Source organism: Halichoerus grypus, chromosome 14 (genome assembly GCF_964656455.1).
Source record: "Halichoerus grypus chromosome 14, mHalGry1.hap1.1, whole genome shotgun sequence".
NCBI classification, from domain to species: Eukaryota; Metazoa; Chordata; class Mammalia; order Carnivora; family Phocidae; genus Halichoerus; species Halichoerus grypus.
Window position 1 is genome coordinate 22,533,578 of NC_135725.1, and position 26,903 is coordinate 22,560,480.

The 26,903-nt window shown below is 43.8% G+C and overlaps 1 protein-coding gene and 1 long non-coding RNA gene across 2 annotated transcripts in view; both read left to right on the top strand.

Moving 5' to 3' along the window:
* LOC144380150 (uncharacterized) overlaps positions 1 to 8,040 on the top strand; it is a 166,487-nt gene extending 158,447 nt beyond the window's left edge. The window contains exons 2-3 of the long non-coding RNA XR_013443969.1: positions 6,046 to 6,234; positions 7,956 to 8,040. This is a non-coding gene — a long non-coding RNA (uncharacterized LOC144380150). The remainder of the gene's footprint in view (positions 1 to 6,045; positions 6,235 to 7,955) is intronic.
* Positions 8,041 to 8,351: 311 nt separating this feature from the next.
* LOC118529880 (spermatogenesis-associated protein 31D1) lies at positions 8,352 to 24,021 on the top strand (the record flags this gene model as incomplete). The annotated part of the gene is made up of 4 exons (XM_036082882.2): positions 8,352 to 8,369; positions 18,831 to 18,876; positions 19,399 to 19,459; positions 19,735 to 24,021. Coding segments are annotated over 4 exons (4,362 nt in total), but the record flags the coding sequence as incomplete, so codon positions are not given.
* Positions 24,022 to 26,903: the final 2,882 nt, after the last annotated feature.

Genomic DNA, 26,903 nt, shown 5'->3' on the forward strand with positions numbered 1-26,903 from the left:
AATTACTCTTTTTGCCTCCCAACTGTCATTGCTCTCCTTCTCCAGATCCTCTTTTACCAAATCAGCAGGACATTTTGGAAAGCAAGTCATCTTTTATTAAGAGCATCCTATCTTACTTTCAAATGTCATTAGGGAAGAAAGATGACATAGAGACATAGCAGTATTCACCTCTCAGGTTCTGCTTTTGAACATACCTTTCCCCTCCCTGCAATTTGTGTTGCCTCAAATGGGGAGCCTACTGTAAATTCAGCATCACTGACTCTAATTTAAAAATGAGAAACACAGCAGATTATACATAGTTGCCCACGGGAACAAAAGGCTGCCATTTAAATATGGCTTGATGACAACAAATAATTTTGATATACTGTCAAGCAAACTCTTAAAAACATCTTTCACTTTTATAGTATTATGTGATACAGGTTAAAAAGCATTTGCAGTGAATTGTGGGTGGCGAAACTGAGGCATAGAGCTGTGAAATTATTTAACTAAAACCATCAAGGAAATTGTATCAACAACCAGAGATTCCACTGCCTAGCTTTTCAGTGAGTTCTGGGGTTGGAGGTAGTTACCCAGCCGGATTCCCAAAAGGGCAAAAGCTCTCCATTAGAAATGGTTCATGCATATGGGAAGGGGGAAAAGAAAAAAAAGGAGAGAGGGAAACAAACCATGAGACTCTTAATGAGAGAGAACAAACTGAGGGTGGATGGAGGGAGGTGGGTGGGGGATGGGCCAGATGGAGGATGGGGATTAAGGAGGGCACTTGTTGTGATGGGCTTTATGGGTGTTGTGTGTAAGTGATGAATAACTGAATTTTACTCCAGAAAACAATATTGCACTGTATGTTCACTAACTAAAATTTAAATTAAAAAAAAAAAAAAAAAGAAATGCTTCATGCAACCCCCAAGTGTCCATTTACATCTGCAGTCATAGTCAAGCAGTGACCCAGCTCGCCACGGGAAGTGTGGGGCTAAATGAAGGGCTGGCATCCAAATGATTACAGTATGGCCGCCATCAATTCTCAACACTGATACCTCAATAGCATAGAAAACGTTGTGTTTTTATTTTGTTTTATGCTATAGGGGTGTGATAAACTCAGACAAGGCTGTGCTATGTAGTAAGTATCTTTTCTCCATCCTCTGTTGGTGAAAAACTGAACAACTAAATGTTGAAAGAACTTCAGTTGTTCTGCAATTGGTTGCACAACTCTTCAGGCCTCAACTGGTGATTTGTTAGTCACTTGGGGAGAAGCAAATGAATTTGGAGACACAAGACATCACCCACAGCCACCACACTAATGGGAGAAGTTCATGGGCTTTCCTCCTTCTGCACAGAGTCTAGTTTCTCTATCTTTTGTGCATAATTAGTTGATCTTTTTCTTCAGGAGACTGTGCGATTCTCCTAATAAGATAGTGACTATACTTGTATTTTCCCTGTGCCAACGCAGTCGTATTTTATTGTTAAATTGGAAATAAGGGTCATTATGTTGTTAATTGGCATTGATATTTTCTTGGACAGCCACACCCCTGATAGGCCAATGGACAGTGCTAGGGAAAGGGTCGTGAGCCTTACTTGAAGGTGGAATAGAAGTTTCTCAAGCTTCCCCGATAATAAGATTGACCTGAGGTGTTGGCTCAATATTCAGATTTCCAGTCTTCTCCTTGGGGATGCTGATTCAGAGGGGTTGGGATAGGTCTTTAGAATACGTATTTTAATAGCTATGTGATGACTGTTAGCATTAGGGTAGTGTGGGAAACACTGCCCTAGGAAGTGTGATTTTGAAAAGGCAATTCCAGTCCGGGGGGTCCCTGATTCCCAAACATCCCCCGTTGTTCCCATGGAGGTACCTTTCTCTTTCTTAGTCCTTTTCCAACCTCTATTCTGTACCTGCCACCAACTGCCATTCAGTCCCACTTGGGCAGGTTGTTCTTAGCTCGGATTCTCATGCTCGTCACTGGACCTCAGCCTGGAGTCTCCACCTGAATCCAGTCATTCCCATTCCATACATTGCAGTCACAGTGGTACCAAATGACTTGCCTTTCCGTGCCTATCTCAACCTCTTCAAATCTTTTGACCTTTTTCACGTTCCATTTTCTTTTTTGGGGGTGGGGGTGAGGGGCAGAGGGAGAGGGAGAGAGAAAATCTCAAGCAGGCTCCACGCCCAGTGCAGAGCTCACCCCAGGGCTTGATCTCACAACCCTGAGCCCAAATCAAGAGTTGGATGCATAACCAGCTGAGCCACCCAGGCGCCCCTCATGTTCCATTTTCTGCAGAGAATGCCTTCTCTCACTAGTTTGCCGTTGCACTTCTTTCTGTTTCTTCTTCAAGAGCTCAGACGTCACTTCCTTAGGAGTCTTCCTCAGCTTCCCTAGGCAGAGTTAATTCTTGTCTCTGTGTTCTCATGACATGTTGGATTTCTCTTACCCGTAACATATGTTAGGTTGTAATGATCTGTTTACTTGTCTGTCTCTCTCAGTAGGCAGCTTGGAGAAGGACAGTGTCTTCATATTTATATTCCAGTGTCTAGCAGAGTGCCAGGTACATAGTAGGAATTTTATAAGTATTTGCTGAGTGAACTTTAGACTTTAATAATTATATATTAAATGATTATTATCCAATAAAAAAGATATGGATTTATATAAATAAATATATTTATTTATATAAGTCCAGATGTTCATTTATTTGTTTATCCATTTATTCTGACAAATATCTGTTGGACCCCTATTAATAATGCTAAGCATAAGTGATTCAGTGATAAGCTAAAAATATACATCATCCTTGCCTTCATGGAGCTTTGAAGTGAGAGAAATCTATTAATACAGTAATTACAAAATGAATAGACGATTTGCTACAATGAAAAATACCAAGGGTAGGCATATGGGGGCAATGAAAGAACATAATGGGGGGTGGGGGGTGAAAACTGATCTAAGTGCTGATAATGAAAAGGAATTATCTAGGGAGAAAGGGGAGTGAAGAACCTTCCAGGCTCAAGATAAAAGCCTGTTCCAAGGCCCTGGGGTGGGAGAGAGTATGGCAAGAACAAGGGACTGAAGGATGGATGGTATGTGGAGCGGAGAGAGCAAGTGGACCCACGGCCCGAGAAAAGACTGTCACCTAGAGGTTAAGAATTTTCATCAGCCCTGTTGAGAAGTTGTGTCTTTATTCTAAATGCAGTGGGAAACCAGTAAAAAGAAACCTGAGTAGTTTGGCGTGTGTATAATTGCAGTTTTGTAGGGATTTATACCTATCAAATGATGATTTGCTTTACTATTTACTTTTGTTTTGACCATGCAGACTACTTCAGGACAGGACTCATGTCTTACATTTCTTAGCGTTCCCAGCCTCTGGCACCATACAGTAAGTAGAGTGGGCGACCAAGGGATGTGTGTTTCTTGTTTTATTTCACAATCTTGAGAGTTGAGGCTTTTTGTAAACACACTTAGAAAGAAATTTAGTTAACTAGACCCACTGGATAGCTTAAAGTGACATAACATTTTGTGTTTAAATTGTGAGAAACATGTTTGATATGGTGAATGGACAGCTGGTTACCCACTACAGTCTTAATCCATGAAGACCGTTTCGTAAGTGCTCAGGAAACTAGTCAGCATTCGTTTGAGAAGAACCTGTTTCCCTTGCTTAATAAAGTTATTTTATTACTGATGATGCTTGGGGTTTTGCCGTTAGGAATCAGTGCTAGAGCTGTAATGATGCTTTGGACTTCCAAAGAGTCCTTTTTGAAAATGTAGATAAATACCTAATTGGGAGTAAAAGGTATATTAATATTTATCAGCTGACATCTTTGGGATAGTTTGATGGGGATTTAAATATAAAGGGAATTATGTATCAGGGGAGAGCAGGGGCATCAGTGATGTGGAAGCGAAGTCTACTTTCTCAGTTTTGCTTCTGTGGTCGCCTCTAGAAACGGAAGTCGTTTTGTTTATGATGGCGGTGATTGTGCTACTGACCGAAGCTGAATCTGTCTGGACGTTGGTTTCACAGTAAAACAAAGAGTACTTTTCTTCCTAATCTTTAGGACACTATGAAGTTTAACGATATCAATGAGGAAAAGTGCGATGGACTTTGGGAGATGAGTTGCTTTGTCATACTAGCTGAGCTGGTGGCATCATCTACCCAAAGCCTTTGTGATTCAATGGAGTTCTCAAATCAACTTCTTAGAAACAAGTTCTTTTTGTAAGGCCAGGATTTCATTAGAACATCAGTGTACTAATATTAAGTGTACTTTCTGATCTTCCCTCAAATTTTTTCCAGACTTCTTTATTTGCCCCATTGCTCAGTTAATTTCTAGTTGCTGGGGCGGTGGAGGGGCCGGAGCTTGAACGGAAAAGGAAACCTTTGTTGATGTTTTGGGGTAAGGGTGGTTTTTCCAGAATATTCCACGATGATTTGAAAAATTAAGAACTCTGTGCATGACGGGGACACATTTCCACTATGCACATTCAATGAGACTTTTCTTATTTCCCTCTATGGCTTTCTCCACTCTGCCCTGTGGATTTCTACAACACCATTTTCATGTTTGGCAATTGTACCTCATTAAATGAATTACGACTATGGCAAATCTTGAATTAAAAATATTTTTAAGTGAATAAAGTCATTCTGTTATTAAATGTAACTGCTTTATTTCCTCACATATTCACAGGAGATGCCATAGATCTTATTTGGAGTTTTAATAAATTTTTAAAAATCCCCATCAAGGAATAAGGTTCTGATTACTCAAGCAACCACACTAACCAAAAGCGGAGCCACTTTTTTTTTTTTTTTTACCTTTTCCTTTGAGAGATGTTCATCTCAGGTCCTAATTTGCCCAATAAGTCTGAGGCAGTGATTAGCAAACTAAAGGCCAAATCTGGCCAGCAGCCTTTTTCTGTAGACAAATTTTTATTGGAACATAGCCATGACCATCTATTTAAGTACTGTCTATGACTGTTTTTGTATTACAACTGAGCACAGTTGAGCAGTCGCAACAGAGAACACATGACCTGCAGTGGTGAAAACATTTATTATCTGACAGAAAAAGTTTGCTGACCTTGGTCTAAGATAATGTTTCTGAATATTCTTTGACTATCAATTATGCTAGGAGCTCCCTGAAAGCAGAGACCAAATACGATTTCTCTTTGTATCTTTAGTGCCTATCACACTGTCCTGTTGGAAAGAAGTGCTCAAGTCCAGAATGAATGAAAGTAACCTAATGCAGCTGCATAAATAATCATGCTCCCCCCACCCCAACCTTAAAGACTATGGGAAAGAGCCACTGAAAACCAGGCGTAGCGTGATTTTCTACTAGGACAGTTTTGGTTTGACTTTCAGGAAGATCTGTATCAATTACTCTGACCTTGGTGTGCCGAACAGGGTTGCTCCTGTTCTCATTTCAGCAGTTCAGGGGTGGGAAGGCAGGGATGTGGGGGAGGGACCAATGCAACTTCTGCTGCCGCAAGAGAACTGGGGCAAAGGCATTTCTGAGGAGGTCCCAGTGTCCAGGTGCTGGGCAGCATGGTCAAGGAAGTGCTAAACTGACATCTTGGGTTGTTTGTATTCCCAAAAGCACTCGCCCCAGCAGGCATATTCTGTCTTAACATTTGGTACTCTGAGGAAAAGGAGATGTTTGGGAGGCAAATGTAGCCTGTTCTCTGTACTCCTTCCTTTGTTTCAATGCTCTTGTTGACTTTCTCTACATATGTAAATGTAGATTCGTTTTTGTAAAAAAAATTTATAGATCTAATACCTTGTTTGGATAGGCAATTGGAAAGGGCCCAGGAAAATACTCTTGGCCAGTTTCCTTTAATAACCAAGCCAGAGGTGGCATTTACGTAGGAAGTTTATTACCACCCTGGCCCTTCTACTGTCAGACATCACTAATAGATCCCCGCATGCTTTCTGACAGACACAGCCTCCAAATCCTTCCTAAAATGTTCCAAGTAACTGCCACCAATTGGTCAGAATTGGCACACGAGATGAAACCTTCCTTGCCAAAGCTGGTTTTGCATATTTCTAGGTGCGAGGATCTCATTCCGCCTTTTATTTCTTCCTCAGCTCCTCATGTGGAAATGTATCCAGGCCCCAAAGGCAGGAACAGGGAAGGACTGGCAGGCAAAGCGAGGCATTCTCGGCAGAATGCGGAGGACAGATAAAGATGTGAGGTGACCAGCTGGAGTAACGCGGAGTACACACTGGGAAGTCACATGAAATGAACATGGAATCAGAAGGAAGAGCTAGATTGAGGTAAGCATGGGCATCTAGGCCAAGACATTTGAATGCGATTTGGAAAGTCAGTGCTCCCGAAGGCTGGTAAGGGTATTAGGTTCTCCAGAGAAACAGAACCAATAGGATAGGAGATGTACACACACACACACACACACACACACACACACACACACACACACAGACACACACACACACAAAGGGGTAAGGGTGGGCATTTTTTTAAGGAGTCGGCTCTTGTGAGTGCGGAAGTTGGCAAGTTCAAAATTTGCGGGGCAGGTGATCGGGCTGGAAATTGTAGCAGGAGCTGATGTTGCAATCTTGAATCCTACGGCAGTCCGGAGGCAGAATTCCTTCTTTGGAGGACCTCAGTCTTTTCTCTCAAGTCCTTCACCAGATTGGATGAGGCTCACCCACATTGTGGAGGGTCAGATCATTTGCTTTGCTCAAGGTTCACTGATTTAAATTTTAACATCTAACAATGATGTCACAGAAATTATTGGCTAGAACAAAGTTCATTTAAGTGAAACAGAGTTGATTTAAAGAAAATTATTAAATAAATATTGTGTGCAGATGGTATAGGGATATGTCAAGTATATATGTACTAAAATGGCTGAGGTCAGAGAATGGTAAGCGACAGAATTGCTGTACTCTTGTCACAAGGAAATGTCATAAGGAAATGTTTTTTTTTTTTAATAAAGATTTTATTTATTTGTTAGAGAGAGAGGGAACAAGCAGGCAGAGTGGCAGAGGGAGAGGGAGAAGCAGGCTCCCCGCTGAGCAGGGAGCCCGATGCGGGGCTCAATCCCAGGACCCTGGGATCATGACCTGAGCTGAAGGCAAGATGCTCATGACCCCGGGATTGTGACCTGAGCCACCCTGGCACCCCTCATCCTGGGTCTTAAATTCACAGGTCTAACGCCTTGCTTGGGCATTTGGAAAGATATTTTTAAATATTTAACTTTTTGGTGTATCTGGGGCTTATTTTGTTGTACACTATGAGGGATGCATCTAGACTAATTTTATTTTCCTTAAATTCCTACTCAGTTACTCCTGTACTACAAGTTCCTTTTTGGTGATGTCATTTTTATTTTCTAGCAAATTCTTACGTGGATCCAGATCAATTTCCGGACTAACTCTGGTCTGTGTTCTGTGTCTATACATTGTTTCTTTCAGTAGTAAATTACTTTAATGATACGACACGGCCTTATATCTAAATATGTAGTGTGGCTAGTCCCATCTCATATGCTTTCTTCAAGACTTTCAGTGATAAACTTATTTTTCTTCCTGAGAACATCAGAATCTAGTCAGATTCTCCAGAAGTTTCATAGAATGTTAATTGGATTTTGTGTAAATCATTGTGAGGGTTATAATGAATTCATGTATAATTCATTCTGTATGAATTTATGCACATTTTCAATCAACTTTTGATGTTTGTGACTATAGAGCACAGATCAGATTGGAGTCAATGAATTAATCTAAAATAATAGTGAAGACATTTTATCTCCATTGCCCCCTTAACTTGAGCAATTTAGATGTATAAATAGCCAAATTGAATTTAATTCCCTTCATTTTTGCACCTAAAGGTCTGGTCTAGGTGTAATCCAACAATCAGGGATCCAAAGGCTGGCCTCAGGGAGCAGAATAAAAGAAACGATGATAAACATTGTCAGTGAAAGAATTTAGAAGCTCTTGAAGGGTAATTCACATTTCAACTTTTAACTTTCATTTTAATTCCCCAGGACTTCAAATGGAAACCCATGATCCCTTCTGCAAGGATCTTCACCTGGGGTGTTTTAAAATTTCTTTTTCTCATTTCCTTTGCCCTTCTCATGCTGGTAGTATCTGAACAGCCTGTTCTCCTGGCTCTGGTTAATTCTTGGTACTCTTGAATCTCTCCTGGCAGCAGAAAGCAGTGATCAGACAGGTTGAATGATTCAATGGAAATGTAATCTGATCTCATCTTAGCCATAGGTAAGAAGCAACCTGCTGGGAACCAGAATTGTAATGCTGGGAATTATCTGATTCCTGCAGCCCTCTCTTCTTTCTCTGCCCTGGTGAATGATGGCTGAGATTTGAAATTTAAGGCATGTAAAACATGGTAAACATCGATTTGTTGACTTGCCCATTGAACCGGACATCTTGCCTTCTCGCAGGTAAAACTAAAGGTCACAAGTTCTAGATTTTATTTATAAGGGCAAAGCATTGAAGTGTATCCACTTAAGTTGCTTCCGATTCAGGGATGTCTTCTTTTCCTTTAAACTATTCTTCCAGCTTTGGGGCCGGGTGCAAAAGCAAAGCAAAACAGCAACCAAAAAGCAAAGGACTCTCCGACGATACAACACCTGAGCTGCAAAGATGGACGACCTGTAGAACAGAGTTGGCATGATGTGATCAGTCAGTTCCCGGATGTGAAGGAAAGGAATGCTCTGCAGCGGACTAAGGAAGGCCAGTTACAATGCAGGGAAACCGAGAACTGGTAGGAAAAAGTGGAGAAACTTACAGGAGAAGAGAGAAAAACTGGACATAAGAGTATAAGGAACAGAAAACACAGGAAACTTTAGTGTTGGTGGTGACCCGTTACACTGCTGTCCCCCAGTGATCACATCTCCCTGTATTTGCCCTTGTGTAGTGCTCGCTCTTTGAACTGGAATAGGGCCCGTGACTCATTCTGACTGACTAGAAATGGTGGAGTGATGCTGTACGCCTTCTTGTGTCTATATGGGAAGACTTAAGAAGTTCTGCTTCTGGGCTCTGAGCCCCGATCTGCTTTATAAGGATTCTGTTACTCTGCTGGCACTTTGTGGAGAGGCCAGGGGGGAAAAGCCCAGCTATTCAGTGCCCAGCCAAGCCCAGGCCCCTGCTGACCGACAGCTGGATGAATCCATAGAGTGACCATTGGCAAGGTCAACAGAAGAGTCACCTGGCTGAGCCCAGCCCAGATTACAGAATTGTGAGCAAATAAAATGGCCATTGTTTTAAGTCAGGAAGTTTTAGGCTGGTTTGTTCTATCACAGAACATAACCGTTGGGATGATAACGGAGAAGCATCAAGGACCAAGGCCCAGGGACTCTGTTGTCTCGGACAGCATGGTGTGGAGGGAAGATGCAGGCCTGGAACCACAGCAAGCTTGGGTCATAGCCTCACTTTTTAGCTTTTTGCTCTGTGGACCGGGGCAAGTTATTTAGTCTTTCGGGGCCTCAGTTCTGTTATCTGTAAAATGAGAAAAATATTTCTTCCCTCACAGGATAGTTAAGAAATGAAATGAGTGAAAGTTTGGGGCACACATTAAGTCCGCGCCAGACCTGAGTTCTGTTCCATTTCCTCCTTACGGTTCCCTCCCTCACCCCCCGCCCCCCAGGGCTGACCTAAACTGCATTAACCCTTAAGGGTAGTCCTGTGCCCTGCTAAAGGTCATTCTGTCATAGGTCGGTTTTGCACTGTGTATGTAGTTGATAAACAACCACTACATTTATATGAAAAAGAAGTAATCCACTAAATTCTAAGTGATGGATTTTTTTTTTTTTTTTAAATGATGGTAGCTTCTGGGGCCAGTGTGCCTCTGTGTCTATATCCTGGAATACACCTGCTCCTCTGGACTACCACAACTTTTTATTAGACTAAGCTTGGGTCATGAAGGAACATTACGTTCAGTTTATTTTATTGCAGATGGTAGGAAGGCATGCACTAGATTTCCATTAGATTTTCACCAAAAAACTTCCTAATGTTTGTAGAGTTCACTTAGGCAAGAATTGCACATTTTGAGGCAGCACAGGATAAAATTTGGTTCTTACTGAACCCCCCACCTTCATACTAGAAGGTGAGTTAGGACCCTGGAAAGATAGAAGTCCCATATTGAGTGTCTGAATTATGTTAACACTGTGCAGACTCCAAGTTTCCAAGCCTTCTGAGAGAAAATACACATACATCCATACACTCACATACACACATGCACACACACGAATGAAAGAGAGGACTAAGGAGAGAAGAAGTAAACCTGCCATGACCTCAGTTTCCAATTTGTAAAATGAGAAAGCCAGACTAGAAGGTTCTCCAAAGCCATTTCCTGCTCTGAGTGTAGCAGACATCTCAAATGCTGGACCTGTATTAGCCCTTTGGGGACAGGGAGATGAAGAACACGGGTTGCTCTCCAGCAAAACTTTAATTGCAGAGCTTTAATTAGAGAAAGAATCAAAATTCTCTTTCAGATTATGTTTTTTTAATTTTATTTTTAATTGTGTTTTTATTGTTTCCATTTTATTTTAAAAGAGAAATGAAAGCTGCAATTTGCCAAATTGCTACACACTTTTTCTTGCCATACAACTGCCCTAGCAAGTTAACCTAAAACAGTTTTCTAAAATGTATTTTTAATGAGAAACTGAGATCACTGAAATTTGTCTTGAACATTTTTTTTTTTCCTTTAGACCTCTTATAGGGCTCTGGAGTTTCCATACCTCCGTGCCAAGAGCATGGCAAAGGAATTCGGCTCAGCTTAGTAATTACCTTGTGCTAGTCTTGCTCAAAGTTGTTTTTCTCTTAATGGGTTAGGAGAGCCATTCAAATGCTTTGATTCTAGTCATCAAAGTTCCAATGGGGAGGGTAGGTGAATGTGTATGTAATGTTTAGCCTATAAAAATGGCCATATCCAGAGCTTATGCAGAGTAAATTCTTACTAGGGGCTCTGAATAAGGGCAGGTCAATGTGGAAGAAAGCATGAGAAAATGAAAGAGCTGAAGTAAGTCTGGCAGTATCCTTCCTTCTCCTTCTCCAAATTAAGTCTCATGATTATAGTGGACATTTATTTTTGCGCCCTCTCATGGCACGAGGGAAAGATCTTCCCAAAGTCTCCCAGTGTGCTTCCAGAACGCTGACTCACTCCCAGACTCCACAGTGGAGCATGTACATTAGTTTCTCAGACTTTCTGTGGTGAAGGACCAGTTTGCTTCCTCTCCCACTCCGCCATCCACCGTGGGCTGATACTCGCACAAAACGCAGTGCAAATGAATCACTGAAAAAAATGACACAAAAAACAAAGACAAACAAAATACAAGCCTTGGTTTTAATTATTAGACTCAATTACTCTGTCAGATTGTAATAGAAGTGTCTATCATCCTCAATGTCTACCCTTGTTGCAGGTGGTAACAAGCATGTGGAAACAAGTGCTGGTCCATGGACCACACTTTGAGTAGCACTGGCTAAGAGCAGGCCAATAGTATTCTCCAGTTCCCAGTAATTATCTCAGGAGTGTTCTTATGACCTGAGCTGGTGCCATTCACCTGAATATTGGGACTTTAGTTGAGAACACTGGGGCAACAATTCTCTGTTTTTTCCTGGCTGGATGCCATCATGGGACCACAAGAGAAGTGGCTTGGGAATGTGTCAACACTGAGAAAGCAGAACCAAGGGATAGTGAGTCAAACCCGGATCTACTCCTATATTGCAGAGAAATATAAGCCAATAAATCAAAATTAAGCAAGCCAGAATTCATCTGCTTTGCTCTCATCTGCAGGGGGGTCTTATGTGATACAGTGATTAACTGGCATATTTCTTCATGAACTCTCAACTAGTTTCTCTTTTGCCAGTCATCTTTCTGAAACAGAGTATGCCATTCTCCTGGTTATGAAGCCTCCCACTGCCCTCAGTACAAAGTTCAAGTTTCCTTAAACTGTCACTCAAAGGCTTCCACCGTTGATTCCTCTTCTACTTTTTCAGCCCAATTTTTTGCTACTCTCATCCTCAGGCACCTACCGTGCTTTAGCGTGACCAGACATGTATTTTTATATATGTTCTAGGTTCGCTCGTGTTCCCTCTGGCTGGATCGCACTTACTCTTCCCACACCCTTTTCTGACTTTCTAAGAATAGAACCTTGAGAACATAAGGTGTTCATTATTCTGAAACATTACGCATCACCATCATTCCTGCTGATTCAAGGGCTAATTTTGCAAGTGTTGGCAGGAGGGCAAATTGATGCACCCAGACATTTGATAAAAGTTGCATTGAGACCCCAGAGATCTCATTTCGTAGGGAATCTAATACAGTTTTACTGAGCAAAGCTCAGAAAGCAACATGCTTAGACAAAGTATGACTTTAGTTACTATAAAAATGAATAAGCAAGAGATGAAAACATACATCCACACCAAAGCATGTACAGAAATAGCAGATTTATTCATAAAAGCCAAAGAGTAGAAACAACCCAAATATTCAACTGATCAATGTATAAATACAACATGGTGTATCTATATAAGGGAATATGATTTGCCATAAAAAGAAGGAAGTATCGATACATGTTACAACATGGACGAACCCTGAAACAGTATGCTAAGTGAAGGAAGGCAGATACAAAAGGCCATATATTGTATGATTCCACTCATATGAAACATCCAGAATTGACAAGTCAGTAGACAAAGTAGATTAGTGGTAACCTAGGGTGGGGGCAGGAGGAATGAGAGGACTGAAGGGTGAATGAAGCCTATGGGGAAGAGTTTCTTTTTAGAATAATGAAAATGTCCTAAAGTTGATCGTGGTGATGAATGCACAACACTGTGAATACACTAAAAGCCACTGAACTGCACACTTTTAATGGGTGAATTATATGGTATGTGAATTAAGTCTCAATAAAGTGGTCTAAAAAAAAGAAAACGTATAGGAGCGTTATTCATAGTTGCCAAAACTGGGAAGCAGCCAAGATGTCCTTCAATAGGTGAATGGATAAATCAACTGTGGTACATCCAGACAATGGATATTATCCAGCGCTAAAAAGGAATGAGCCATTAAGTCATGAGAAGACATGGATGAGCCTTAAATGCATATCATGAAGTGAAAGAAGCAACTCTGAAAAAGGCTACACAGTGTAGAATTCCAACTAGATGACATTCTGGAAAAAAACTCTGAAGACAGTAAAAAGATCAGTGGTTGCCAGGGATGATGGGGCAGGATGGGATAAACAGGCAGAGCATGGAGGATTTTCAGGGTAGTGAAACTACACTGTATGATACTATAATGGAGGATATATGTCATTATATGTTTGTTCAAACCCATAGAATGTAAAACGCCAAGAGTGAACTCTAATGTAAACTATGACTATGAGTGAGAATGATGTGTGTCATTGTAGGTCCACAGACTGTAATAAATGCCCCATGCTGGTTCTGGATATTGAGAGTGGGAGAGGTTGTGTGTGTGGTAGGGAGGCAGAGGGACATATGGGAACTCTGTACTTTCTGCCTAGTTTTGCTGTGAATCTAAAACTACTCTAAAAAATAAAGTCTACAGAAAGAAGAAGAGGAGGAGGAGAAGGAAGGAGAAGAGGGAGAGGAAGAAGAAGGAGTCCTGAATACCTCACAAAGCTCATCTCAGTTGGCACCAGCTATAAATTTTTCCCTGACCCTTCTCTCTTCTCCTTCCTGGCAGAAGAATTAATTACTCCTTAATCTGTGTTTTCATTGTGTTCTTGTTCCTACTTCCTTTACAGTTCATATCAGTTTATTATAGTTGTTTGCAGGTCTCACTAAACTATGACCTGCTCAGGGGCTGAGGCAATACCTTGTTTTGTTATTTCTACTAGAAATACTACACAGTAGAGTTCAGTAAGTTTGGTGTGTGAATGAATGAGAGACATCTTACAGCTCGCTACTGTTTTCAATATAGTTTAAAAGGATTTTTGCCCCAGAATCTGTTCTTCAGGTCTTTTGTTATCCTGAAAATAGCTGTCCCCATGTGGCTTATCCCAGGGACAGTGATGAGGATGGGAATGAGAGAGCATTGAGGACTGTCCCTAGAAAATGGAGGACATATGAGAATCTTAAACCAATGGCGTATCTAGACTTACCTACATGGAGTCTCTTCAAATAGAAGAGTATTATTCTACTAGAGCTTTTGGAAAATACTCCTCCTTGGAGGCAGTACGACCAAGTGCAGTATAAAATCCAGGACCAGACTTAGGTGGTGACACAGGTCAGCTGGCGTTGTGAAAAGATCTCACTCCACCATAAGCCATCTCTCCCTCCTCTGGATGGCTGCCTGAGTTGCTCATGTGAAAGCTTTATTATAAGGCTTAGGGGTTAAATGTATGTAGATTGTGTGAGATGTATTCCTGAGAAGGATGGCATTTTAAACTTTTGTTATTCACTTACACCTTACTGAGAGTCATACGTAATATGGCTCTTGAAAGCAGGTTTTCAGAGGGCAGTAGAGAAAACCTGTAAAGACATTGGTGCCAAGCGTGAAAAGGAAAAGGTACCTAAAGGGGTGACAGAATAACAAAAAGAACTTAACTTTTCTTCACAAACTTGCCAGCATTTAATGGACAAAGTGGATATTTTTAGCCGCACAGCTGCTTTAATTTTAGGACTAGGGTGACTTTTTAAGAAATCACTTATTGTTTAAAATAGAGGTGTTGAGAACATTGGGGATTTCATTGTCAGTGCTCTTCTACTTACAACTGAGTGATCTAGAGAAGTCACTTACCCTCTCCGAGCTTCAGTTTTGTTCTTTCATAATAGGGACACTATAATACCTGTCCTGCTCACATCATGGGGTGATTGTGAGGTTGCTCCCAGTAAACTTCTTTAAAAATTAGCAAATCATTTACACTTGGTTTTAGTGTAGAGAAGATAAGTGCTGTGAACCTCCCCTACTGAGTATCAGTGGAGGTTATTTTTGGTGAGATGATTATATATATATACCTTTAATATCTTGTTCCTTTAAATTTTGAAGGAACTTCTACCAGGTTCTGAAAAAACTTTTAATTCAAGGCACATAAATGTGCCTAAGGATATCTAGTCAACATGCGCCCTTTTAAAAGAGAAAAGACGTTCTTTGACTATCTTCTCAAAGAATCATTCATTTGTATCAGAAAATTGGAGAGGTTGGACATGCAGAGTTGCCTTTTCTAAGGGGCATGATGTGTTTGAGCATTTGCGACCCATAGTACCTGTCACTTTGCTCCTGTGTTCCAGAGATCACCTGGCAATTCACAAATGCAGCAGGACACCTGTCCTGTGTACACGTGTAACTCTCGGCCTGCAGAGGGCTTTTCCCTAGAACAGCACCATGAGGCCCTTAAGGACAGAGACCAGGACTTACAGATGTTTGTGTCTCTTGGCTTCCAAAAGAAAATATTAAAGGAAAATGTGGCTGGGACTGCATGTCAGGATGAGGAGGAAGTGGTGCTCTTGGCAGATTTGATCTTCCGGGCAGGTTACCTGTTCCTGCATAATTGAAAGGAGACTCTGCTGGGCCAGGGTGAAGGCTGTCCTACCCTTTCACAGACGATGAGTTAACAGTGCTAGGCCAGGGGTGTCAAATAAAGGGCATCGCAGTTTAAGAAAGACATGAGGAGTTAGGAGGCCATTCAGAGGAGAGCTGTCATGAAGATAAAGAGTTTAGAAAAGAAGACGTAGGAAGAGTGGAGGGAAATATTGGGATTATTTAAACCTGACAAAAGGAGCCTGGAAAAATGTCACAGGTTGAAACATATGTGGGGATGATTATATAGGGTGGGGCTTCTCAACCCTTTTTCATGGCAAGGCACTCTCAGGGAAAGATATACAAGGCCCACAAGGGCGATCAGATGAGGCTCTTCAAGACTACCCTCGGCCACCAGAGGCCTGAGGGGATCATTGGCTTAGCGCACTGTAACCTATCCCGGCCTTTGGGGAGTTTGTGAACTGTTTGTGCTCCTCCCCAAATTCATATGTTGAAACCCTAATCCCAGTGTGATGGTATGAGGAGATGGGGACTTTGGGAGGTGATTAGGTCATGAGGGTGGGGCTCTCATAAATGAGATTAGCACCCTTAGAAAAGAGAACCCAGAAACCTCTCACCCACTTTTTCTGCCACATGAGGTTGTAGGGACCTGCCTGTGAGCCAAGAAGTAGGGCTCAACAGACACTGAATCTCCTCTGTGCCTTGATCTTGGACTTCTTATCCTCCAGAACTATGAAAAAAATATGTGTTGTTTAAAGCACCCAGTCTCTGGTACTTCTGTTACAGTGCCGCAACTCCCTGAGAAGAGATTTGTACACCTCGTAGGGAACTGATGTACAGAACACAGACAGTCTGTATTTTAGGTAGAGTAAGAACTGGGGTCAAAATTTTATGGAAGAGTGAAATAAAAGGAGAAAACACTTTATTCTTCAATTTGAAAAACACTGGATTGTTTTGTCAAAGGGTGTGTCTGTGTGTGTGTGTGTGTGTGTGTGTAGCATGCCCCCAAACTTTTCATGCAGTTTAGCTTCATTAACTTCAGGAAAGTAAGTGCTACAGACTTACCTCGAAGACCACTTGAAGGTTTAATTATTTACATTTATTTTTTACTGATTTTAGTTTTGGGAATATTGAATAATGCATTATTGATTTTGATTGAGTCAGCCTCTCTGACTGAAGATACTAAAGGCTGAATAAAACAAAAACTGAAATGTGCTATGCAACATGGACAAAACTAAATAAGTGTGAAAGAACTTTAAGGTCTATATCTGGGCTCATGTGAGGCAAAAACTTTTAAAAAGATTTTATTTATTTGACAGAGAGAGCACAAGCAGGGGGGCTGCAGGCAGAGGGAGAGGGAGAAGCAGGCTCCCCGCTGAGCAGGGAGCCCGATGTGGGGCTCCATCCCTGGACCCTGGGATCATGACCTGAGCTGAAGGCAGACACTTAACCGACTGAGCCACCCAGGTGCCCCAGGCAAACACATTCTATAGGAAAGATGGATTTGAGGACATATGTGATCCTGAGTGTAAATGTCAGGGTACAAGCAAAAATTCCAGGTAGTTTTGCAAACTTTCAAGGCAGTGGAACTGGTAAGACCCAAGTCAAGGTCTCCAGACAGTAAAGGGGGACCCAGGTAATATACAGGCTATAGGTGGAACAAGCAGAAACTTTCATTAAGGTAGCATATAGGAATATTGGTATAGGAAATAGGATGGCAGGGTAGGGCAGAGAGACCTGAAGGACACTAGGAGGGGTGGAGGGGTCTTCTGGGCTAGTGGGTGGGGGAGGGGTTGTGGACACAGCCTCTTCAATTCCCCCCCAGCCCCCGAAACCCTTTGTGACTCTTAAGTGTTCTGTGATGTAAGCTTGGGGAGGATATATATTCAGCGTCTGCACACTTAAGAGCTCAGTTGCCTACAGGCAGCCTTGCGATTCAGACAATGGAGTCCAAATGAACTGGAATGTTCTCTCAGTTCTGAATACCTATACTGAACCATGTCTGAGCTTCAGCTCAACATGGTTGGAGACTGACCCCAACTTCACCTTCCTGTGTTGGTTGGGATTGCTTCTCCTGTTCCTGTGCTACCTGACGCTTCCATTTCCAACTTGGAAAACCAAACCCACCCAAAAGGTAAGGAGCCCTCAACACAGATTATTATGGTTTCCATTTCTAATCCCAAATCTTATTTACTTTAAAGATTTTATTTATATATTTGATAAATAAGACAGAGCCCAAGTTGGGGAGAAGGAGCAGAGGGAGAGGGAGAAGAAGGCTCCCTGTGGAGCACAGAGCCTGATGTGGGGCTTGATCCCCAGGACCCTGGAATCATGACCTGAGCTGACGGCAGATGCTTAACTTGACTGAGCTCCTAATCCCAAAATTTAAAATGAGTTTGGTAGGGTCAGAGAAACACTTAAAATGGGAAGTCTAAGAGAAGAGACATTCGCTTCTCTAGGACAAAGAGGTCTGGAAGGGCTAAGGGTTAAGGAAGGACTAAGGTTTCTACTTCAAACTCACAGGCTATCTGGATGTGGTGGCAGGTCTTGGGTAAAATCCCAAACACAGGGATTCTGTAGTCCTTATTTAGAGAGTATGGAATCTGTACGAGAACGTTTCCCAGCATTTGATCATAAGTCACATTCCCATGTCAGGCATCACTCGATCAAGCCTTCATGTTGGGCTGATCAGGAGAATGGTGCTGAGCCTCTGGGAAGAGACTGGGGTCTGAACTATGTCCTAGGATACAGGGTCCTACCTGAGGGAGCACAGATGTGACTGTTGGACTTCATATTCTTTCTTTCTTTTTTTTTTTCTTTAAGATTTTATTTATTAGAGAGTGTGAGAGAGAGCACAAGCCAGGGGGAGGGGCTGAGGGAGAGGGAGAAGCAGACTCCCCGCTGAGCAGGGAGCCCAATGTGGGGTTCGATCCCAGGACCCTGGGAGCATGACCTGAGCCGAAGGCAGATGCTTAACCGACTGAGCCACCCAGGCGTCCCAAGAGAGAGCATAGGCAGGGGGAGAGGCAGTGGGAGAGGGACAAGCAGACTCGCTGAGCAGGGAGCCTGACATGGGACTCAATCCCAGGACCCTTGAGATCATGACCTGAGCTGAAGGCCGACGCCTAACTGACTGTGCTACCCAGGCGCGCCCAGACTTCATTTTCTATGTCCTCATTGAACAAAGGACTTCTGACTGAGACTCTCAAGTGTGGACCTCCCAGATAAAATCCTCCTTTAAATTTTTTGAAGAAATATTGAAAACATTTTATCACCTTTAAAAATCGATAAAAGCAAGGAACACAAAGTTCTATTAATTGAAATAAAGTCGTACTATTCTTGGATAAAGAATGTCTCCATTCTAAGAGTGAGGGATGAGTCCCAACCCCTCATTCTTTTATTTTTGTTCTAGCATCAGGGCAGAGCCAAGAGGAGGAGGAAAGGTGGGACTCTGAAAGGTAAGGTTCTGCCTATTCTACCTGAGCTCTCCAAGGGTGACCCTTCCTGTCCCTTCCATGAGGGCTCAGGCCCATGATCTCTGAGGAGGTCAGCTGCTAGACACAACCCCTCTTAGAAAACAGAGGCCTCAGAGCAGTCAGAACCTGAGACCCTTAGATTCACTGCTCTGACTCTTCCTGAGCATGAAGCAGTGATGGATCTGGGCAGTGGGTGTTGCCCAGAAGGTGGCTGTGTGAGATGTCAAGAGTCAGATCTTCTGTCTCCTGAATTTGTGAAAGACTTGTGACATCATGGATACTCAGGACCCTTCCCTGAGGTAACCACTGACCTCTGTGCTTCACAGAGGTGGTCTGAGTATCACAGGAGATAATTTACATGAAAGTACTTTATCCATGAAGCAAGAATACTAACCAGGGGCTTTCAGAGTCTTAATATCCCATGGGTGTCCCAGAAGGGGACTCCTGTATTAATACCTATGTTTCTACTTTCACTACATATATCCCATTCTCCCGGTTTCCCAGACTACAGATGCTCCCAGAGAGAAGTGGAGGAAGCCCGGAAGCTGATCTCTGTTTTAAGAAGGTGACCAGTCTTTCCCCTTTTATCCTGATCCCTCTTAGAGTACGTTTTATGCAATTGTAGGATTCAGTACAGCCTGCTATAGCCATGGGAGGGGGTAGCCATAGGAACAGACAGGTATTGGGGTGAAGGCTCCTGAGTACATTGTGACGTCATAAAGGTGGGGCATTGGGAGGGGTCAGCAGGCTTCAGGTGGCCCCTCCCTCTTGCCAGGCCAGCATGTCCTCCTCCCCTTGTTCTGGTCCTGGCTGCAGCTTTGTACCTCCTGTCTCCTGCAGCCCCCTAGGCCGGCATCATGATACCATCTACTTTCGTCAACTGCTATGTCCAGACCCCTCCTGTGAGGTGTGTAATAGCACAACTGCTGAGATCAATCGGCTGCTGTTCCCGCAGGCCCTGGAGGATGCTACTCCCTTGGCTTCCACAGCCCCTGTAACTTCCTCATCGTTCACTCTCTCACCTGACTCCTCAGCAGTCCCTCCAGGAGACCTAATATCAGCTTCTCTGCCTGAGCCTTCCCCACCACCTGCCTCCATCTTCTCACCTAACCCAGTGACCCCCTTGGCTGACTTTTTTCCACCCTCACCACCGGGTGATTCTTTGCCACCAGAGTCTTTTCCTCCCTTGGATTCCGAATTCCCAAAGGACAATTTCCCACCCCAGTCCCTTGCCTTTCCTCCAATCCCACCAAATGATGCTCAGACAGTGGATCCTGTTGCCCATCCAGAGGCCACTTTGTCTCTAAATACCATCTTCTCTCTGGACTCTACCCTTTCCCAAGATGTCAACCCCTTACTGGAGTTGTCCCAGATGGTGAATCCCACTGAGACCTTGGCTTGTCATAATGCACCACCAGCCCTGTCTGTTTCACCACCACCAGACCGCAGTTTAACTATGACTCAATCTAAATCGATTTCCATCTCAATGAAGCCTGTCCCAGAGATCTCATCCCCAGATAGCTCTGGTGAGTTGCCTACTTATGTCCCGACAGTCACAGGCATTAATGCCTCCAGATTGTCAATTTTAGACTTCCCTTCGTGGCAAACTCATGCCAAAGACTTCTTCCCTTCAACCTTGGCTCCGTATAATGTCCATCAAGAGTTGCTGACCCTCCATTCTTCAGAGGCTTCTTCCAGGGGAGACCCTGCAGCCAAGCTTGTGGAGCCTGCTAACCTCTCACTTCTCAGACCTGATGTCCTGGCACTCCTAGAGAAACAAATCCAAAAGAGGAGTGACTTCTGGATGTGGAAGGAAATGAAAAAGGGTTCTGTTCCAAAACAGACAATTGCTGATAAACATAACTTGGCAGTCTCCCTTCCTTTCTGGAACAGCAAAGACCAATCAAAGGAGCTGCATGTGCATCGGCAGCCCCCGTATCCTACAACCACCTTAAAGGAGGGCCATTTACAGCAAACCCCTATCCAGCTCTTCTGGGGTCTCCCAACTCTGCATAGTGAGTCCTTGTTCTCTGCTGCCCATGTCTTGGATAATTGTTCCTCCATCTTTATTTTTAACAGAATCTCGAATGCCTCCACAGAGCAGGAATCCCCAGTAGTTCCCCATCCTCTTCCTCTGTGCTTGCCTGAGAACCAGCCCCAACCCCAGCCCCTACCTATCCCTCAGGTCCAGCCCCAGACCCACCTTCAGTCCCCACTCCCAATCCTGCCATCTGGTCCTCTAACCCAGATTAAGGTCTGTGGAGTGCGTTTTCACAGACCTGAGAAGGAATCAGAGTCTCTCCTATCAACTGAAATGCAACATCTGGAATGGAACGTGTTGCAGAAGGAACAGGAAACTGTGTGGGGTTTACCCGCTGTTGTCCAAAGTTCCCAGGAGGACTTCTGTCCTTCAGCTCCTAACCCTTCTCTTAATCACCGGGCCTCCCAGGCCCGTGTTGCAATCTCTATCCTTCCTGGGCAGTTTCCTCTCCCTGATGAGCTTCGAACAAAACTAGAGCGTCACCTTCGAAAGAGGCTCATCCAACACCGGTGGGGCCTGTCCCGCAGGATCTATAAGTCTCTATCACTGATGAGTTCAAGTATTTTTTCAGAGACACCTAACTTGCAGCACTATCGTGGACGCACATGGATCTCTAAGAGTGAGAGTAAATTGAGCGAATCTGAAAGCTCTGAGGGGGACTCCGAAATGATTCAGCTAGAGGACGATGACCTGGAGAAGGACAACGATGACCTGGAGAAGGATCAGGGACGCAACCCAGAGAATGGCCCAAAAGATTATCTGCTGAGTGACCCAGAGAGCTCTTCAGGTAATGATATGGGGTATGATTCTGAAAAAGAACTTAGGAGCCCATCAGAGAAAAACTCAACAGTGTCTGTGGAGACTTTAGGTCAGAGACAACTTGAAAATGTCTTGAAAATACATTTGAGCAAAAAGTTTGAGGAAATCAACGAGGGTCAGCTCCCCGGGACTGTGCATAATTCATGGCATAGTATGAAGCAGACATCGCTTCTTTCTGAGAACTCCCACACTGAAATAAAACAGAGAAGTTTGCCACCATCAGAGGTTCAGGACTACTCCCTGAATACCTTCCAGGAGCTTCCCTTTATTAAATCTAGTGCACAACAGATGCTGGAAGCCCATATTAAAAGGTTTCGTATGAGGATGACATGGGGCCTTCCCCCCAGGGTCCTTGAATCCATAGAGCTCTTTAAACTGATAAAGGACACATCCCATTCTAGCTTTTCCTCCTCAACCAACCTGATTTCTGAGGTAAATTCCAAACCTGGGGGCTTCAACTCCCTTAGAGGCAGCTCTAAATCTCTCCATGGAGACAAAGTGGGAACAGCAAATTCAGCCCCCATCCTGGATCATCCTCTCCCTGCCACCTCAACTGTGGGCAAGGAAGAACAGAGAATTCCGAGGCAATCACCCTCTGATATCAACCATGAGTTTGTAGAGGATGTTCAGAAGATTAAGGATGGCACACAGACTCTTACACCTGTCAAACATGACACCAGAGGCAACAGATGGCCCCCAAAGCTGCCTGCAAGGCAAGCTGGGGCCAGACATGAGCCAAAGGATAAGAGTGCAAATTCTAGAGGTAGAGGAGGAATGCAACAGGGCAAAAAGAAGAATCTAGAACCTGTCGTTGTGCCCACAGTGTCCAGGGAGTTATTCAGGGCCAAGCAACTTGATGCTCATCAATCACAATCTAATATCTTGACAGCCAGCAAGCCAGTAAGCTCCCAAATCATAAAGGTGAATGATAATAAAGTCAAAACTACCATCCCCATTAAAAGCCCCCCACCAAACCCATCAATTCCCCAAGATCCTAAATCCTCAAACCTTAAAGAACAACTGTTGTATGAGTTAAAGTTGAAACTGGAAAACAGAGAGCATAGCCGGGCCCAAGCCCAACGCACTGGCCTGCCCCCTGCCTCAGATAGTTTGACTTCCAAGGCCTCACTGACTCATGCCCAGGGTGTCTCCAGTGGGGACATGGGAGCTTCTCAGGTGCTGCATGTCCATCCAGAGGACACAGGAATTAGTATGGAACAACAGCAGGAGCCTTGGGTCCCTAAGCATGTCTTAAGGAAGTGCCAGAAAAAGAATCTCCCACCAGCTGCGGTGACCATGAGCCCTCCGGGCTCCAAGGCACAAGAGCTTGGTGGAGGGGATGCAGGACTGGGGACATCCCAACTTAAAAGGAACCATTTCCCTACTGAGGATGTGGCATTGAAGAAGAGGTTCCCTACTCAGGACGTGCTATTGAAGGAAAACCTGGGAAGCAAGCCTTCCCAGACCCTGTCACAGAAGGGTCAGTTGCCTCCTGAAAGCCTTTCCCAGAAGGGTCAGCCTCCTTCTGAAAGCCTTTTCAGAAAAAAAATGGAGCATTTTTTGCAATGGCTTAATCCAGGGATAAAATGCAAGAGGCAAGAAGACTCCCAGGGGAAGGGCAGCCCTCTATCATCTGTGGAAAGCAGAGACCTACTTAAAGATAGAACTGCCTTTACTGGGACAACCAAAGCTCAGAAAATCATGACAGACGTTGGGAAGTTCCTAGAGGAGAAACTGGGGCGTTGGCATGCAATAGACAGCACCTGCCCTCAACAGCCCATTCCCTTCCCAACCAAGTATGGGAAAACTCAGCAGGAAGCACAAGTGCAGGCCCAGGCACAGCCTGTCCAGGGGTATCCTTTCAACTACAGGGCTCCCTCCTGTAAGGTGAAAAATACCAAGTCCTGCCACCAACAAGCTGTCTTTGCTGGCCAAGGCCATACTGGAAGTATTAGACAGATCAGAGACAAGGACAGACAGCCCCAGAAAGCTGTGGCATTTAAGGAGCAGCGACTGCATAACAAGTATCCCCTATCCACGCCCCACAGGGAGCCTGCACCCCACCCACACGCCACCTGCAGGCATCAAGCTGGCCAGGGGCCTCCAGCCACTCTCACCACTGCTGAAGGCACTGTGTTCAGAGATCTGCCTCTACTATTTAGACAGAAAACCCCTCTCCAGAATTTCCAGGGGGGGATATTTCCCACCCCAAAATAATTCCTTGTGAAGAATATTGATTCTCTCCAATAAATATTTCTCTAATAATAGCAATGTCTGTTCTGTGTACTGTACTGGGGGCATGGGTTTCAGGTAACTCAGTTCAGCTGTTACTGATTGCTTCCTTTGGCTTCTAAAAGGTGACCAGTCTCCCGGAGCTCTTGAGAAATAGATATCATGTGCCCCCCAAGACCCCCAAAGCCCATTTCCTGATGAAGTTTGAGGAGATGGGCTCTGTCTCCTGCCCTTTAGCTTAGCCTTATTGAAAATGTATAGGAGCTCACACCTTTGCCCTCATTGAATGTTTTATACCCTTTAGAGCAAGTGTTCTAGGATCAAACACAGGTATAGTTTTCAGAAAATAATGATTAAGCCACTGTTTTTACTTCACTGTTACTACACAGTAGCTTAATCATTATGTAGAAGTCAGTGATCAGAGGATCCCACAGGTGGGTGAACTCTGAATGGGAGTGTTTGGGGGAGGATGTTGTCCCAGTTGATCTTGGGCTGGTTGGGGTAGGGTCGAAGAACAGCATAGATGCTGCTTAAGAATCTGTCATGTGAGTCACGTTAAACTTGACATTGAGGTTTCCCACTGGAAGCGCTCCCCTTCCCTGGGCATTTCTTCAGGCTGCCCGACTGATGACGTTTTGTGCAGAACAAATGCAGAACAAAAGCATCACTTAGCTGTTAGTGGCAGGAATGTTGACCAGGCAGCTACCACCTTCCAGGGTAAGACACCTTTGAAGAAATGAAAAGTTGAAAGAGTGACCTTGCTGGTGGAACAAAGGCTTATGTCTACTCATCCCCTTATCTTGACTTTGTCCTGCTCCCCTCCTTCCTCAGTCTGATCCAGGCACCACCACTTTGAGGCCGATTGGAGCACGGCACAGCCTACTGATGCCTTATACCAAAAAGGCATGGGGCTGTTCCTTGAGTACTCAAACAATATCTGCAGGCTGTCGGGCATGGCATCCCCTTTGGCGATCTTGGTGCCTTCCTTCCATCCATGCTTGATGGCAATACGTAAGATATTGCTTTCAGTATGGATAGGATGGAGGTGCCACCTCTCATATTCATGGCCTTAGTGGAGCCATGGTAGATCTTCTCCAGAAGATGTGCAACTTATGAACCAGCGGTGAGTTCTCGACTGCGTACCAGGGTACAGATATTTGGGGGCTTATCATGGAACTCCATGGAATGCTTTTTTTCAGCCACGACTGCACACGTACACACACTTACAATAGGGTTTTGGAGGGAAGGCAACTCCACTTGAGACTGGGACTCAAAAATGGGGTGAGTGTCCTAGAGAGCACCTGAGGTAGTCTTCTGGGCAGACTCATTCATGACTGTTCAGTGCTAAAACAAAAAACCAGATGTCTACGACCTCTTTCACTACCACACTTGTACCTTCTCGTCCAGGGTTATCATTGACCATACAGTATCTGAACGTTAGGGTCACAGAAAGAATGCAGATTTTGATGCTGTGGAGGCCCTGAGAGGGACAACAGGTGGGATGGGGCCAACGGCAGGGAACCTGAAGACGTGAGGAGGTACTGGAGGCTCTAACATCTATGTGGATAAACCAGCCAATAACACAGCCTGCCAGTTCCTACATAATCTCATTTTAGGGTCCTTTATGGCCAATCCAGTGCAGTTACCACTCCTCTGTAGAGCGTATTACTGGGAATACTTCTGGCATCAGGAATAGTATAGTCTGACATTCTGTCCTTTTGCCTCATCCCCCCATCCTTCCAGTTTATATGTCCCCTGTTTATTTTTCAACTCCACGTCATTCATTTTTCACGTCTCGCCTATCTACCAAGGCCTTGTCCTCCTTTCCTCACTCTCCAAAGTAGAACTGATGGCTTATCAGGTAACCAACATGTAACAAGCTCCAGTACAGCATAGGAAGTAGAGTCCATGGTATTGTAATGGTGTTATCTGGTGACAGATGGTAGCTGTAGTTGTGGTGAGCACAGCATAGTATCGAGTTGTATACCTGAAACTAATGATATTGCATCAACTATTCCATTAAAAAAACAAAAAACAAAAAAAAACAGGCTCCAGTACAAGTGGGCCCCATCTAATCCCCTTCAATCCTTCCTGTCTGGCAAAATGTTGTCTCTCTGCCTTTTCTAGAAATGGCTGTCTGTAAGTAACTGATTACTGTTGGATTAAATCTCACGCCTCACAATTGAGTCTACTCACAATTGAGAGTACTGAGGCCACAAGAAATTCAGCCCCAGCACTACCTGGAAATCATTCACTGATTCCACAAATATTTATCCCAGGCTTACTAACGTGAACAAAATAAATGGAGTTAGGTCACTATTTCCTTAGTACATTCTCTCCTATTACTCAGATCTATTCTATTTTATGTAAAATTTTATTTGAGAGACAGCACAAGCACTAGCAGGGGAAGTGGCAGAGGGAGAGGGAGAAGAAGACTCCCCGCTGAGTAGGGAGCCCCACATGGGGCTCGATCCCAGCTGAGCTGAAGGCAGCCGCTTAACTGGCTGAGCTGTCCAGGCGCCCCTCAGATCTATTTTAAACTTCCTTCACTTTCCTCAAACTTAGGCCATCTTCACTTGCCCAGCAGATGTGTTGGACCACAGTTCACAGCCGTGACGTGGGAGCTTTTCACAAAACAAAAAACAAAACAAAACAAAACAAAAACCTTCCAAAAAGTATTTTCCTATTCCTCTTTTTCCTCTTCCTGTTATATGGAAAGAGGTTTCCTTCCCAATCTCAAAGGAAACATACTTTTTGAAATGTCTTCATTGAGAGATAGCTAAATTCTAGTCTCGATGGAATGATCTACCCTTTCCACGTCTCCTTCTGCCCCTCTTCCTGTCCTTCTGAGGCACCCAACATCTTTTTTTTTTTTTTTAACACTTTTTACTACAGAAATGTTTAAACATGTACAAGA